The following is a 17,189-nucleotide window of genomic DNA, read 5'->3' as shown; positions in this document are numbered from 1 at the left end:
ATGCTGTTAATGGCTTAGGGACAGTAAGACACGTGGGCTGGACAGAGGGAGAATCAGTCAAAACCATCAGTCCTGAATTGGGATGCTCTGGCTCTCTGGAGAGGCAGGCCAGCATCGAGTGATGTGTGAGGTGGAGTCAAGCTCACAAACTCAGCTCGCTTTGGGTTCTTTGCCAGGCTATGGTGAGAGTGAAAATGCAGCAGGATGGGATCACCAGCTATTCAGAAGGAGAGAGAGGAAGAGAGAGGAAAGCAATTCCAGGTTTGCGGCAGAAACCAGTTGGTCATGATTTAAATCAGCAAGTAGGAAGCAGTTTAAATGATAGATTTTAACCTTGTGCTTTTTTTTAATACTTTTGTAGGCGATCAACCAGTGAGAGTCAACTTAAGATTTCCTCTAACCATGGTTTTAGACATCCTCTTTGAAGCAGTGTGGAGAGCTTATCGTGCAGTTTCTATTCTTAATTTTTTACACGTCAGAAATCCAGTAAATAAGAAACACTATCCACCATTTCTAAACTGCATTTGAAGGTGGTTAGTGTTTCTTTGCTGTACCTTGATCTGACGTAGGGCAGCAAGGGTGCTGTCATTTTATACCCTAAGGCCACTCCCAAGATGATTTTGTCAGATAAAGAAGTCTTCATAGGATAGCACCACTTCTTTTTTCACCTCTAAGAAGGTGGAATGAATTGACCTTTTTTTTACTGTATTGAAAAATCCAGATGTTTAAATAGTTCTAAATTTCATAGAAAGCAAATTAAATTGCATTACATACCCCACAGGAAAACTCAAGTGATACGTGAACCTAATGGATATATTTAGGCCATGACCTGAGCTGACATTAATATGCAAAGTATAACTTCTCTATTGGCTTATCAATATAATTTATGGTGGGTGTTTAGGAGGTGAACAACCTCCCAAAGATGACGGGGAGGTGCATCACCTGGGAAAAGACATTTAGTTTAATATTGTTAGCGAAGGTATTTATTTGGAACGTAAGAGGGAGGGTTTCATGTGACTTGGTTGGGAGGGAAAAAACAAAATAGTTAAAGATGGTTATACAATAAAATATAATTAAATACAATAAAATATAATTAAACTACACCATCAACATCTAATGTGTAGCACTACGGGAGAAATACTTGCTTGCTGTAAATATGTAAGACAGATCAGCGTGTTTCTATTACACTGAGGGACTTCTGTAATGGCATTGAGTGAAGGAAGAGAGAGAAGCAAGGATTCGTTTTCCTCTTTTCTCCTGTGCAAGATTTAGTGATTAGCATGGACTGTAAATTCAGGTCAGTTAACACTTGCAGGGCACTGGAGGCTTGTCTGAACACGGTTCATAATTTGGTGATGAGTCTGTGGCTTTGTAGCCAGCAGATGGCAGTGGGAGTGTAAAAACAGAATTTAGTTGCCCTAACAGTGTGTTGCCATTTTAAGTACCTGAACTGTAAATGTACAGCTGTGTCAGCAATATCTATATGTAATATGCCATCAGTGTGGTAATCCACTCCTTAATATCTCCTCAGTTTGAGCCTACACCTTGTGAAAAGCAACGCAGAGTGTTAACTTCAGACCGTTGGTGCAACTTTTAGCAGTAAATTATTTCAGAACAGTATTCTGGATTTAATCCATCTGGAAACAATGCAGTTAGCTCCAGCTTTCAAAAGGAGGAGTTTTAAACTATTTTGCTTTGTTAGTTGTTCAGCAGTTGCCTTTAAAAGTAGAAATATGCTAGGTTAATCAGGGAACTTGCTATATTAATTTTTACATTACTATATATCTACTTTTCATGTTCCGTGTACTTTATCATAATGAAGAAATGTAATTAAAACCTACTTTCCTATTGATTCAAAGAAACGAAAAGTTACAAAACACCAAATCCTCTTCTGCTATAGTGCCTGGATTTGCTGGCAATAGAGAGTAGGCTCAGTAAGTGGCTTACAATTGCTTATAATTAATTGCTCGTTTTAAATCTGTATGTACAGTGAGATTGTTGGGAATGCAATTACATGCTTAGAGAACAATGCTCTTGGGCCCACCCATGTGCTGCTGAGCTCTTGTTGAGGCTTGCAGTATTGTCTCTGCCATGAAGGGCCAACGGGTAGGAATTGATGGCATGTAGGCACCTGTTCAGTGTGCCTGAACTTCTTCAGCTGCGACACAGGTGCATCTTTTTTAAACATAGCCCTCCCTTTACTGCACACAACTATTTTCATAGCAAACTGTGCATAAGCTCAGCCTGTTAGCCGGGCTCATCACAGAGGAGGTTATGCAATACATGCCCTATATGAATGACTCTGGATGTTTGCTTTCCCTGGCCTGGTTAGCTGTTTTTCCAGTGTTGAAAACTGTCATTTGTCTGGATTCTTCAGAGCATCTCTCACCAGCTGCTTTTTGGAGCAGCATGAATTCAAGTGCCAGGCGAGATCCTGGGGTTAGCTGAGATTACTTGGAAACAGTTTGCTTAAAGTAGATTTTACAGTCTAAAGCAGTCTTAGATGTTACAGCCTCTGGTTAGTATTGGTTCACATCCGATTTGGATTTTGTGGGTCACCAGAACGTTCTTCCAGCATACATCTCGGTGTAGGAGGGAGAGGTCAGTTTTGTTAGTGTGATAACAGGCTTTTTATTGCTGTTTCTGTGACTCAGGAACTTTGTTATAAAGGGTCTGAATGTTGTCTGCTGTATTGGTTCCTAGTTTAATGCTGCTTGCTTAGTTGTAGCCGGCCCTAAATGTAAAATTTGACATGGCTTTTTTGGAAACAATTCTTATGCTGCAAATTGGCACAAAGCAAAGGGCTGGCACGAAGCAGATCTTCAGCGCAGCAATAGGGAAGCAGGCCACTCTTCCAAGAATCCTTTTTATTCTGACACTTTCAAAACAAGTCTGCTGGCTTATTTTCCCAAAGTCCATTAAAGGTTTTTCACAATTCTTTAAAAACATTTTAAAAATAGTAATCGTGATGTGGTTCTGTAGGAAATACAACTATTATGATTAACGACTCTAAATACTGTTTTTAGCAGCATGCAGCTTTTTTTTTTTTTTTTGCTTAGTGCCCGAGATGTTTTCTCTTCTATGGACCGTATATTAAAATATAAACGGCATGAATCACCTAATTACCAAAAGAAGATGACTGAGGGTAACTCGTCAGGAATGTCTTGTGTTTGTACGTCTTGGAGAGACAAGATGAAATGAATGGGGGGCCGGGGGACACTAGGTGGAGCGCTGGGGTGGGACGACGCAGCCTCGTGATTCGGTTTCAGTTCAGCTCTGGCAAATGGATTGCAAAAGATGTACCGAGGCAAACAGAATCAGTTTAGAATTCCTATCAAACAGCCTTGCGAGAGAAGCGGGTGATAAATGTCCCTTCTGTGTATGGTCTGTTATAATCTGTAATGGGGGGGGTTGAATGGGAGCGAATTCCTTGTGGGTCAAAAGTGCGGAGGGAGCTTTGGCTGTTTGCGTTTGTTTGTGTTTTTGTTTCTTAAATATGGATCTCTGCTTGCTTGCTGATAGAGCCAAGTGGAGCAACTGCTGAAAAGGTTTCTGCTGGTCGCCCGGGTTGTGGACTAGCACAAACAGGAAACGTGAGGTACAATAGGAATGTTTTGTGTGCGGAGGTCACACAAGAGTTTGCATTTTTTCAGAACTGCAATATGTGGGTTTGTCACTTCATTCTTGCTGGGGTGTTCTGTAGCAGAGTGGAAGAGAGCACGGCAATAATTTCAGGGCATGAAAAAGAACAGAAAACTGCCTAGAAAAGATGTGGATGAAAAAGACAGTGTCCTTATTGACAGTGCTGGCTTCAGAGACACTTTGAATTTATCTGGGTTTGAGGGTTCAGTGGCTTGCTTTTGTTCTGAATTGGTTCCAGGGTTTCGCTTTGGTGAGGGGTCGCATTCTGGCCTCCCAAAAGTGTGGTACTCTGCAGCTGAAATGAGTTGTGTTTTGGCTCTATCTGAACTGGTTTAAGTTAGAATCTGAAGATTTAAAATCCAGATGCCTTATGCAATAATGAACCCATTAGTTTTAAAAACAAAACCAAAAAAAAAAGTTGTTGGTGTAAATAATTTTAAAAAAACACCGAAACCCACAAATAAAAAACCTGTTTCCTGCCAGGACTACTGAAAGCTATTTAAAATCGGGTATAATTCCTTTTACTTATCTGCTTCCAGGAGCTGAGCTTGTAAGGAGACTCATGGTAAAATTACTGAAGTTTTTCTAAAAAGAAAACCTCGCAAAACAGGGCTTGCTCCACTTTTATGAAGGAGACAGAATAATTTGGAAATCCACATAACTTTTTTTTTTTTCCTCTATTTATTTACTTTAATACAGAAGTTTTCCTAGTGATTGTCAGCTTCAGAAGTTTTGCTCTTTCCATGTGGATCATTCAAACTTAGTGTGGGTAACCCAGAGAACTGTGGGTTTTGTGTGTAAAGGAAAAAGTAAGAAACAAAAGCTGAGCTGCCTCAGCCAGGTGGGGAGGGCACAGCAGTGCTCCCCTTCCCAGCACTGAATTATTTTTGTGAAGTGAGGTGTTCATTTCCAGTCCACACTGTTCTTCAATTCACGTGTCAACTGGCAAGCCTGAAACAAATGAAATAAATGGTTCTGTCTAATACCTGTGCTCAGATTACTGCTATTGACTTAAGGTAGGTAAAAGAAAAATACATGTGGGTGCGGAAGACAGAAATTAATTCTAAAATAAGTTGAAATGGATCCTGTTTGTGTGAGGGTTGTTTGTGACTCTTACTCTCTCATTTGTTTCCTTCATGCCTTTAAACCTACTTCCTCCAGCTGTCCTAGGCTTTCTACAATGAACTGAAACATCCTGGAATCCTTGAATCAACATATAAATTTTTTTTAAGTCACTTCTGCTAACCATCTCTTGATAGGAACTCCTGCTTTTACAGCCCAGTGGGCTCTGTTCTGTGTGAAACTGCAGCACTGATATAATAATGCACTGATGAACTGGAAGGGTCCAATGAATTACACTGGACACTGCTGCCAGATTAGTTGTGTAACCTGGGTGTTTCTTAAATCTTCCGGTGGTTGGCTTGCATTAAAAAAAAATTTCTGAGATTAAAAATGGTATTTTCAAGGAGAAAAATGTTCATTTGGAGTCTTAGTCCCCCTGAGTGCACCCGTTGGTGTTGTAGGTGTCAGGTACCAATGGATACCTGCAGAGAATAAAAGCAGTGCCTCTGGTTTAGATTATGCTGTGGAAGAACAATCCCTTCAACTGCTGCAGCTCAGTCTGGGAGACTGAACTGAGCCCCAAGCCCCCGTTACTGGGAGTTGAAACTGATGGTGGTTTCAGTTCTACTGGGCGAGTGCCAGGCGGGCGCTGCGGGTCCGGCTGTCCTGCTCCGAGGGGCTGGGGGAGCAGCTGGAAGCAATAACCTCCCGTATCGCCCCGCCATGGATTCTCGTGAGTCAGAGCCCCAAATGGTGTGACTGCGAGGACCATGTATGGCTTCCAGTGCTGCTGAGAGTGCTGTACGTCAGAGTCTGGACAGTTTATCTAAAGCTGGAACTGTGGCAATAAACAGCTAATGAGAAGTGCCTCCATTTGTGCAGGATTAGCTGCCTTGCTTTGACTTTTCAGGAGTCCACAAAATATTGATGTCATATTAATATTTAAGCTGTATTGAGCGTCTTGGCCAGCTACAGTGATTTGAACTTGAACCAAGCTGAGGAATTAGTGAGATGATCAGTACACCCTTTTCTTCCTTTTGAAGGTTGATGGACTTTACCTTCTCGATGCTGATGCCTTGTTTTTGTTATCTGCTGTCAACTGCCTTGTCACTAGTTCTGTGTCTTGTAACTCTGTTGTGCTTTCTCCTTGTTTGCTCCCTTGGAGTTTCTGCTCTTTTTGGTTTTTTTTTTTCTGATGCACAGCCTGAAGTGTATACTTCTCGCATCACTGTTTCCTTGAACAGGCTGGAAATAATGATAACAGTGCAAGATGATCTCTAATTGGAGATGTTAAAGTCATTCATCACTACTAGTGTCAATCTGAATAGATGCTGTGATTTATTCTTCAGAAGTAGTAAGTGGGTGGCTAGGGAAGGGCAAGGAGAGAATGCTGACAGATTATTTCTGTCTTCTGTCAGCACCAGAGTATAAACTTGGATTCTTCCAGTTGTGCCTTTCCCTGACGTGAGTCTGTTTGCTCCTATAGAAAGTAGCGTGGGCACAGCCTTACAAAACATCTGCTTTTCATGTTACTCCTCCTCAAAGTAGCGACGTGGCCCTGTTATGCATGCAGTGGTACCATGTGCCTACTCCCTCGGTGGTTCTTGTTCAGTCATATTCAGAGCTTGTGGCTCATCTGTTGGAATTTCCATCAGCTCTGCATGGTGGGCAAGGCTTGACTGAAGTGGGAATAGAAACTTGCTAAGAGACAGATGATTGTAAAATTAATACATCCATGCCATGATGGTCTGCTAAAACTATCCCTGACGGCTTGATGGATGTTTGTGTCACTTGAGGATGCTCTAGGTACAGGATCCTTCTTCATTCTGAGCCCCGTTTTACAGCCAGTGCCACATACCAGACATTATATACAGTCACGAGATGCTTTAATCTTGTAACACAGACAGACTAGATTGACATATTTACTAGCCACCTCCAGATCAAGCTTTTCCCTCTTAATCACAGAGCAGTTTTCCTTGTGGGTAGTTGTCCACTGCTCTTGGAGATAAAAAAAAAAAAATGCTGTAACTTGGTGTTAACTTTCTTGAGAGGTATAGTGACTTCATAGATAAGTATGAGATGAGTCGCAGCCTGGGGCAACGCTTGCAGGATGTTTCCCATGAGAAGCAAGCTTTTGTTTTTCCAATTTATCTTAATCAAATATTGCATGACATGTTTCCCCCCTGTGGAAGGGCTGAGTCTTGAACCCAGTATGAAAAGCAGTGTATCCATGGAGGAAAACAGATTTTTAGTGCATTAAGTTCGGCAGTGATTTCAGTGTAATATTTTTCTTGCTGGCAGACATATCACTTTTCTTTGTGAAATGTTTCTAAGTTAGAGCCGGTCTAAAATTATATCTTCCCCCAAAATAAAAGGTTAAAATTAGATGTAGTTGTTCTTGTGCTCATAACACTTCAGCAGGATGGTTGTTCTGTGAAGGGGCATGTGAGAAACCAGCACTTCATATGGAGTTTGTTCATAGCTTTAGTTGTGTTTGCAGTCTAGGTGCACAAAATGATTAATAATGTGAAATACGATTCATTTTTAATTGGATATTCAGTCATTTTCCCTTACGATAAAGGCATTTCTGTTGTAAGAATGATACATATCAGCATGGTTTTTAAGGATTTTAACTTCTTGGTGGTTTTTTTTGTTTTTTACAAAGCCTGCTGGCTTTGCTTGCACTGATAAATTTACAAGCATAATTTATAGATTAAAAAGATTATACTGTCTAAAAACTTAATAAATTTAATTACTTCAGCATTTAAAGTAACTTATTTCTGAGGATTAGCAGTGTCTATTCTAATGGGTGCCTTCAATCACTGAACTAGAACTTCTCTGAAGGCCTGTGAGTTTGAGTTCGAGGTTACCTTCTATGAGACGTTAGGGTTGTGTAGATAGGGATTTCCAACTCCCCTAAATTACTATTGCTAAAAAAAATAGATTTATGTTGATCTTAATGACCAGATCTTGTCTTGTTTGATTTGTAAATTGTACAGATACTTCTAACAAATCTCATTCCAGCCTAACCACAGGCTCCTTCTGGTCGTCCGTAGTGGCAAGCAAATGTTTCTTACCCGAGTCAGCAGAATGTTTCTCAATTTCTTCTCTGTTAGCCCTTGTTAGTGCCTCCTGCAATTTAAAAAAAAAAAAAAAAAAAAAAAAAAAAGAGGGAAAGACCGTTGGTGTTCAGGATCTTACATGCCTTGAATTTCAGCGACTCTTCCTGGTTTGGCAAGCAGCACGTCTACTAAATTGCCTGGGTTTAGTATTTGTTGTCTGGTATGACAGGGTTTGAAATAGTTTTGCAAATGCCCTTTTCAAACGTAGAGCTGCAGTCGGAGTCAGAGGGGATATCTTAGAGGTTTTCCTAGAGTGTTGAAATAAACTGAGCTATTGCAGAGAGGCGAAACGCTCTTGAGTATTTACTGCAGACCCACACAGAGGAGGAGGACGAGAGGGTGGAGGAGGAGGTATTTGTGAAGAGGATTAAAAAAATTGTATGAGAATTAATCCTTCTGGCACAGGAAGGAATATAGAGAAAACATCCGAGTGTATATTGAATGTCATTTTTCCAAAGGTGGCACCTAAAGCCCGTTTGAAGCTGGTTCCCTGTCCCGTTCAGAGTTAAACCATCACTATTGCTAAATATAAAGCCAAATGGCACCTCTCTTATGAAACCTTCAGTGACCCTCCCACACTCCATCCCCCCCCCCTCATTGCAACCATGGTCCTGTTTAGCCAACTATTGTTTGGAGGTGCTTGGTAACCAGGGCTTTGTGAAAGTCTAATGCTCTATGTAAGCTTTCAGAGCTGAGCTAGAACAAAAGCAGATGTCGGAGATGTTGCACGCAGGCTGCCAAGCTGTGAGACGTTGTCCGTTTGACTAGCAGGACAGCTGGGCGCTGCTGCCAGAGGAGGACACGGGATTGTTCTGCTTTCCTTTGGCTGGCTCTGAGTTCCAGTACTCCACACTTCATCACTCTAAATGAACCGTTTATGCTTTATTTCTTATTCCAGTTAAAATGTGGCTTCTGTGGGTTCCATAACTCCCAACTTTTTTTCCATTATAGAATTGTTTACATTGCAGTGGAAGAATTATGTTCAGTTGGCGTAGTCTTCAGGTGGCTCGTTGGCCTCTTACAGCTGCTTTGTGAAATGCCTTTTTTTTTTTTTTTTTTCCATTGGCTACTTGTAAAATTTTTCCTTTTGCAGACATTTGTTGAGACTGGGAGAGCTCCCTTAACAGGAGGCAATGTTTTGAGACCATTAAGCCATTTCAAGGATGGCAGCTCTGTTGAGAGAAGCAGCTTATGGCAAGAAGCTTGTGCAGCAGTCTCCAGTTAGGCTTTTTGTCATTGCTTGCTCTCCTGAGGTCGTACGATCCTCTTTACGCACCCTGTGTGCAGTTTGAGAAGAAATGCCGGTAACGCCATCACTGAAACCTTGCGAGGGGGTTGGGGGCCTTGCTATAGTAGCAATTAAATTTATCTCTTACCATTATAAAACTGAAACTAACAGTCTCCCGCCGCAGCTGGCTGTAGTTATAATGTAGTGTGGTTTGCCTTCCAAATTTTGTGGAACTGAAAACCCTACTTCTTGATTCTCCGTATCTCACTGCCTTGGCAGCAACCTTACCCTTAACTCTCAAGGGAACATAGGAAATAGTCATTTGCAACTCAAGTACAGGGGAGGGGGGTGTTGGGATTTCCTCCATGCAAATTTGCTATTCAAGAGAATTTTATTGCAAATTTCTGCAGGTGAAAACCATTAATTTAAGGAAGATGGCTTGAGACCTTTTTTTTTGTCCCAAGGTAGCTGTTGGACTGGGGAGGGGCAAGCAGGGGATGGCATTAAATTCCCTATGTTTCAGAGTATGGCGGAGAAAGAAGTTCCCAGATTTGCCATAAATGTATTTTACAATTTTAGCAAACTTTCAGCTCTCTCTTTGCATCTGTCCTCAATGAGTAAAATAGAGATACGTTATTTGTTTAGCTGTGAAGCTGCTGGCAACAGGAATGATCTTGCTACAAGTACCAAAAAGGAGTTAACTGTCGTTGGAGCCTGTAGATACGCCACTGGTGTATGTTACTGGTTCATTCATCCATTCTTTGTTCTCCCTTCCATATCAAAATCACTCTGGTGTATCAATTTCTGCATCCCCTCTTTTTTTCAGTTTTACTTCTTGTGAGAGACACTGCCTCATCTCAGCAGGCTACATCTATGTATTCCTATCATCCAAGTTATGCCAAAGCATTTTGAGTTAGTCTCCTGTAAAGTAACAAGGAATAAATAAAAGAATTTGCTTGGTATCAGAGCAGCTTGTCTCTTACCAATTGTATGCCAGGAGAATTTGTTTTGAATTGTTTGCGTATGACAAAAGTAGTCTCAGCTGTCATACAGCAAAATATAACTTATTTTTTCAACATTCTATTTTTCACTGCCACTAAAAAATTAATGTAATTGCATAAGCCCAGTGCTCTGGTCTCTTCAGTGGGACCCTGAAATGTTGAGTGAACCCAACTAAAATCTTTTAAAAAAAAAAAAAAAAAAAAAAAAAAAAAAAAGCTTCACCTCTTGTGTGAGACCTGCTGTGGAATTTCACCCTTTAATGTGCAAATGAAGCCTGCAGGGTCCTCTGAATATTTCTGCGGCTCCTGCATTTCAAAGTGAGCTTTGGAAGCCTTGTGCAGGGGAACAGCAGTGCTGAGGTCTATCACACTTTCCGTCATTCTTCTGTAATAAATTTAGCTTTAATTTGGGTGGGGGCTATCAGGCTCCCTTAGTGGTCTCATAAAACATGACTCATTTAGAGGAAAAAAAACGTAGAAGAAAATTGTTGACAATGTTTCCCAACAAGACGTCAAAACCCATCAAATAATTAATAGCAGAAGTTAAGGTTTGTGTAATCTGTTCTGTACCTAAAGAAAGCCTTAAAATTTATTTAAATCTGCGACTTTATGAAAAAAACCTTAGTTTAACTCTTTTTTTTTTTTTTTTTTTTTTTCCCCCCCTGCTTCTTCCCCAGACAATGTGTTTCCCTGACCTTTTGCAAAGTGACTTCTTTTTTAGCTAAAGTCTAGTGTTCAGGCCATAGACTATTTGCATTGCTTCTCACTCCTTTTGTATTAAAATAATGGCGATTCTTTCAGGTTTTTAGGTATGTAGCAGTTAAATTTTTTGATAGACTTTATGCTCGTTTGGAGCTCTGTCCAAAACAATCTTTTAATGTAAGATGGAGACTAGAATTAAGTCAATTATATGGCATTTAAATAACATTTAAGTTTTGAATTGTATTTCAAACCATTTTTAACAAACAGCAGTAAGGTTACTTTCTTGTATATGCAGAAAAACTGACACAAAAATTAAGTACGTACTTTGGGGAGAAAGATCCAGAAGTTTAAGAAGGTCCACTGTAAGATGTTATGAAGTCCTAGTCATTGAAAAATAAGCTAAAATTTAAATGTATCCATCCTCTAAAAGCAACAGCAGGGAAAACACCTGCTCTAATAAAGCTGTAGGCCATAAATAAGAGAATATTTTAAAGTTTTGAAAATTTGCCTGGGTTTTAAGAAATAAGGATTCTTATTTCTCCTTGGCAACCTCAGACTACTGTACAGTGGTATGGCAGATGCTGAAAGGCTCCTTAACATTTTTAGCAGATCACAAGAAGGTTTGGTTTTGGTTTTTTTTTTTGAAAGACCATTACTAGATCAATATTGCACTTTAGATGGAAAAAAACCAACAAACAACAAAACCAACCCACAACGTTTTACATATATAAGATTATTAATGGCCGAAGTGAGAAACACTAAGTTTTAGCCTAAACTCCTTGCATCAGGGACAAATGGGGTGTTTTAATGTTGCATTTATGTTATTTATAATAAAAATTATTTGAAATTGACTTGTGTTTTTTCAGGGTCCACACATAGCATCAGTTACCCTTGCTGCATATGAATGTAATTCAGTTAATTTTCCTGAGCCTCCTTACCCGGATCAAATTATGTGCCCTGATGAGGAGACGACTGAAGGATCCATCTCTTTGTGGGCTATCATCTCAAAAGTCAGGCTGGAGGCCTGCATGTGGGTAAGGTTTGGTTTATCACACTTAAGCAAGTTTAATTTATGTACTTAATTTCTGCGTCCAGCAATACACAAAAATTCCAGAATTAGCAAAACAGTGATGGCTTACAGTTTGCCAGCAGTGACATGTGTATTTGTAGTGTAAATAGATGGCATTTCTGATCAACCTTCTAGCCCTGGATGGTTTTAATGACCTTTAAAAAGAAGCAACAGGACATGACTGGGCTATCTTTTATCAGCTGCAGCGTTGACTACTTTTCTAGATTCCAGCAGTAACTATTCACGTACTTCAAAGCTGTTGATGTAAAAGGTAAGTTTTGGAAAGGGTGTCTGCATCCCAAAATGATCTTGCAGCTCTCAGATCTTAACACTGCATGCAATAAATAATTGCAGAAATTTTGAGCCTGTAACTTGAGTGAAGTTGCAGTTACTCCTATGAAGGACTCAGGCCCTAGTATCATAGCTGAAATGTTTTTCTGGGTTGCATCAATAGATTGGATTAAATAAGAGAGTGTTACGTTGCACATTTTAATGTGTTTTATTTCTCTTTCTCTGCCTGTTTCCATTATGGCAAACTTTTCACTCAAAACAAGAAAAGCAAGTTAGCTTTTAAGTGAATCGGTGTCTTAGGAAACGCTGTCATTGGAACTTCCTTTCCATTTTCCTTTTTTTTTTTTTTTTTTTTCTTTTTCCTCCCCCTTCTGCAGCTTTTTATGGAAGTTTGATTTTTGCAGGATTTTGTTCAGCTCAGATGTTTTTTTCATTACGTGTAGATTATTTTGAATTGCAGTTTACACAGATGCATCTGCTATGAACTGCATGCCAAATTAACTTTATTTTACTGCTGGCTTCCTGTTTTAGCTGACGATTTCATTATTAAATTCTTGGTTGTCCAATTTAATGGAGAGAGAGAGAGCAAATTCTGAAAATACATGGTATCTGATGTTTACCCTCTTATATCTTTTTGGATCATTAGAAGGAATATTAAGGCAACTGGTCACTACAACTCTTAATTATCAGGGGCTGTGTTGCTTACAGAAATTCCAGTTAGGTTGTATGCATTACAGACTAATGTGTAGCAGTACCAAAGTTAAAATAGTACCAGAGAAAATGGACTTAGAGCCTTCTCAAGAAGCAAAGTACATCTTAAATTTCATTCTTTCTAAGGACAGAATTGCCTGAATGCTTGATAAGTAGCTAAACATAAAAATACTTTATAAGACTAAAAATATAAGATTTCTTTTTATTTTGTTCGTCGTTGCCCTCTGCTTAAGTTTGTTTAACGGAAACCAGAGTCATAAAAATGGCATTTACAATTACGTTTCTAGGGCTGCAAAATAAAAATGTAGCTTGGGGTAAACATCCATTGCTTAATCTTCAGCATGAAAATAATTGAGCTATGATGAGAATTAAGTAGTTTAGAAATGAGTTAATAGAGCTGCAAGCATTGAAATCTTGTATCCTTCTGAGCAGCCATGAGGGAGAACAAATGGTACCTTCAGTCTCACATTGGAGCTGGGTTTCTTGGTTCGGGCTGGGGAAAGGTCAAGGGAATAGGACTGAGCCAGAACATTTGTATCCCGCTCTTTCCCCCCTTTCTTTCTTCTCGCCTTCACATTCACTGTCAGCTACCTTTTCACTGAACTCTGTCTCCACTAGATTTTCCCTTGGGAGCATCCTCTGTCTACCAGTGGTGTCTAGTGTAATGTTATGCTTTCTTGGAATGTTTCATGAGTACATAAACATTGCTTGCTAATTTCCTGTAAGCCAAATCAAGTTGGCAATTGCTGCTGCTTCTTCCAGTATGTTTCTTTTGTCCTAATTCCAGTTCATTTTTTTTATGAAAGCCGTTGAAGAAACTGACTTTTGATTCTGTCACTCTTAAACCAAATGTCCACTTAACAGCAAAGTAACAGTGAAAAGGCTGATTTTTTTTATTTTTCCAAATTGAAACCTTAGTTTAAAAAAATTGAAATTAATTTTCTACTTTTAAACTGAAATCAGGAATATTAAATTTAATTCCCAATGTGGGTATGATTGAATGAGTTGATAAAATTTTTTTTTTAAGTGGAATCAACAACTTTTAATGAGATCTAAAATCTGAAGTTATGATAAACACAGAATAAATGCAAAAGAAAAGGATTTATTGGATGTGTACAGATGTGCTCCTAACGCAGCACATGGAGCCCTGTGAGGAATAGGTATAACACCCCCAACAGCCTGTTTCCTTTAGACTTGTAAAGTGAAATTATGTTGGAAGACTCCAAAACGAAATCTGGCCAATCTCCTTGATTCTTTGGAGGGAGACAGGAGGGTGGTAGCAATATAAGTTTTCATGGGAAATGTTGAAAGCAGGTCGGTCCCAGTGGGGGCTTTGCAGACCTCTGACTATAAAGCTGCCCAGACTAAGTATCCTGCAAGGTTTGAATGTGGGGATTTATCTGCACAAGGGATTTGATTCAGATCACAAAACCATCAGAGGCTGTTTCAGCCAACTTTAAACCAGGTAGTTTTTTTCCAGAGATTAAAATCATTACTAGTCCCCTGCATGTCAGTGATAGCCACTTTTGCTGATAATGAGTGTTACGAGGATTAAATATCGCTGTATCTAAGGGATTATTAGGTGAAATTAAAATGATGCCTTTTTTTCAATCACCATAAAAGTTGGCTCCGCCAGTCCTGGCCTGCGGAAGGACTCTCAGAAACAATCTGCTAGGTGTATGCCAGTTTTCACAGCCTTTCATCCCACAGGGACAAGGAATTCAATAGTGCCCTACATTTTTTAATGCGTTGCAGCTTTTTTGGTTTTTTACAAGAAATAAGGGGAAAGAATAAAAATATTTAATTGCTCAGGATTAGCAGAACAGGCGGCCTGTGTCCTGACCAGGATAAAATCTTTTTAAAAGACTCTTTCCAGCAGAGTAATTTCCCAGTTTCCTTTTTTGACTGTATTTGTGTCAAAGGATTTTGATCAGCATTTGCTTTTCCAATTTGTTGTTAGTTCAAGGAATTGCGGTGTAAATTGGCATTCAAAGTTAAATGGTGAAAATGGACAGCTAATGTTACAAAAAAACAGTTAAATAGTTACTGGTTTGGGTCGCTTAATTGCTGCTTTTTTTTTTTTTTTAAATGCACTTAAGGAACCTATCTCCAGCAGACATGAAATCATATGATTTTTGTTGCACTTCTGAAATGTTTTGTAATAATGAGCATGTGACTTAGCCAATTTAAAGAAAGTTCATGTCCAGTACATGCATGCAGACCTTCTTCCTCAGTTAACAAAATGAAGCCAAAGCAAATTGGCAGAGCCTGGAGAAGCAATGTGACTTTTTGTTCTTGCATCACCCTGAGAACATAACCTCAAGTTAATTTTTCTGAAACGTTGTTGCTACTGTTTTCAGGCTTATCTACCCTTGTGCCAGAAAGAGGCAGATTAATGAAGTTCATCTTGTTGTACTCGTTTGAATTTTTTCTTCCGTGGAAAACAAGAGCACAAACATATGAGGCTGTGCGCTTTATATGCTTAAACCAAGAATTTAACAGTTTGGGTAACTGCAAAGCGCGACGGGATTTAAAACCGCAACCTGTTGATTTGGAATAGCCGCAGCAGCTGGAATTCTCTCTTGCTTGCAGCTGCATATAGAGCAGGAACAAAGGAAATTGAAAAGCTTTCACGTTGCTTCAAAAGAATAGAAAAGCGTTTGTTACTACTGACCCTAAGAGAGAAAAGCCATCTGCATGTAGCTAAGTTTTAGCACTTTTCCAGTGTGGTGCCCAGCTATTGTCCTGTTACCTGTCCTATATTTAAACCATCCTGAGTTTAGTCCCAAGTTCCTGTTTCATTAGCCTCTGTTTATCCATATGTTCAAGCTTAGTAGTCTCTCCTTTCTTTTCTTTTTTCCCTTGGTTAAACTGAAGTTGCATTTACCCACAAGATTGAAATGAGTCATTTGATGTCCTGAGAAAACAAATATAATTTTCCTGTGGTGAGAAAGCAACCCTGCTTTCATCTCGAGTTCTCTTGGCTTTCTTTATTCCATCTAAAGGAGAGAGAAAACTCGAGATCAAGCTTTGCTTAACCTTATTTTCCTTCCTCAGAGCTGCACTAAAACTTGAGCCTGTTTTCTAGTAAACACTTGCACAAAGTCTCATGACTGAACAAGTAAACTCCATGACGGCACCGGGGAGGAGTTTCCCAGATTATTTTGAAGTCTGCTCAGGAGCAAAGGCTGTCACATGCCGGCAAATGTGTCTGGCATCAGGCGGTGGGGTGAGATGGCAGCGCCGTGCTGAGTCAGGGGTGTTGTGGGGTAGCAGGGCCCCCGGCCCTGCCTGGAGCCCGGCCGGGGCTGGGCACCGCGCCACGCTGCAGGGCCCCAGAGATGCACAGATCCTGTCATTTTGACCTCGCAGACCACAACTTGGGAGCCGCTGACTTGCAAGCGTGATAGTCTGCGCTGGGAGAAGCCGAGTTGTGCTAGACAAGGAAAAAGGGGGGAAGCGGGGTTTCAAAGGAACAGTGCTGTGTTTGAGATGGGGAGAACTTCAACCTGGTGGATAAAAGCAAACTCCTCGAAGCAGCTGCTCTCATCAGTTTTAATAATTTGAAATGTCCACGGGACTGTGCATATCACATGTTTCCTATTTAAGAATAAACATGAAAATAAATCAGAATTTTTTTTTTTTTTTTTTCCCAGGGTGCTGGCACAGCCATTGGAGAGCTGCCTCCATATTTTATGGCGAGGGCGGCCCGACTCTCTGGTGCTGAACCTGATGATGAAGAGTACCAGGAATTTGAGGAGATGCTGGAACATGCAGAGACTGCACAAGTAAGAACAGTGCAAAACAACAGAATTAATAAAACACAGAACAACTAGATGCAGTAAATAACCATTCCAATGAAATGGGAGTGGGCAAAAAATCAGCTGGTGTGAGTTCACGAGGGACTTCCCAGGGATTGAAAAAGATCCCCCTGGGTAGATACACCTTTGGTGATGGGAGGACAAGAATGCAACTTGCTGAAGCATATACAGTAGTGCAGATAAAGCATTTGATATAAATACTGCATTTATTTAGACTTCCAAGAACAGCACAGTAAAAGTAGGGAGAAAGTGAGCTAACAAACAGGAGACAGAGGAGGTGCTGTTCCATAATTATGGTTGGTATATCTGCATTTAAAGCCTCTCTGGGCTGGGAGGTGATTTTCAGTCAGCTCATCCCCTTTGGATGACATTTGCCTTCATAGCCACTAACACCCTCAGGGGCCAGTGCGTGACCCATTCATCAGCCTGAGGAAACATATTTTTCCTGATGCGAAAATGCAACCAAACCGCTCTGAATCCCTTTTTGTTGCTCTTGTCATTTATGTTCTTGATGGATTAAATACTGCTTGTGTTACAGCA

The 17,189-nt window shown here is 40.1% G+C and overlaps 1 protein-coding gene across 2 annotated transcripts in view; it reads left to right on the top strand.

Annotated features, from left to right (window-relative positions):
* VMP1 (vacuole membrane protein 1) overlaps positions 1–17,189 on the top strand; it is a 66,023-nt gene that overhangs the window by 12,607 nt on the left and 36,227 nt on the right. For both annotated transcript variants that reach the window (XM_026861396.1, XM_026861397.1), the window contains 2 exons: positions 11,624–11,791; positions 16,485–16,616. In XM_026861396.1, the coding sequence (XP_026717197.1) occupies positions 11,624–11,791; positions 16,485–16,616 (300 nt within the window). The remainder of the gene's footprint in view (positions 1–11,623; positions 11,792–16,484; positions 16,617–17,189) is intronic.

The sequence above is a fragment of the Athene cunicularia genome (assembly GCF_003259725.1).
Source record: "Athene cunicularia isolate RWA chromosome 19 unlocalized genomic scaffold, athCun1 chr19_part1, whole genome shotgun sequence".
NCBI classification, from domain to species: domain Eukaryota; kingdom Metazoa; phylum Chordata; class Aves; order Strigiformes; family Strigidae; genus Athene; species Athene cunicularia.
This window is presented reverse-complemented; position numbering and strand designations above follow the sequence as displayed.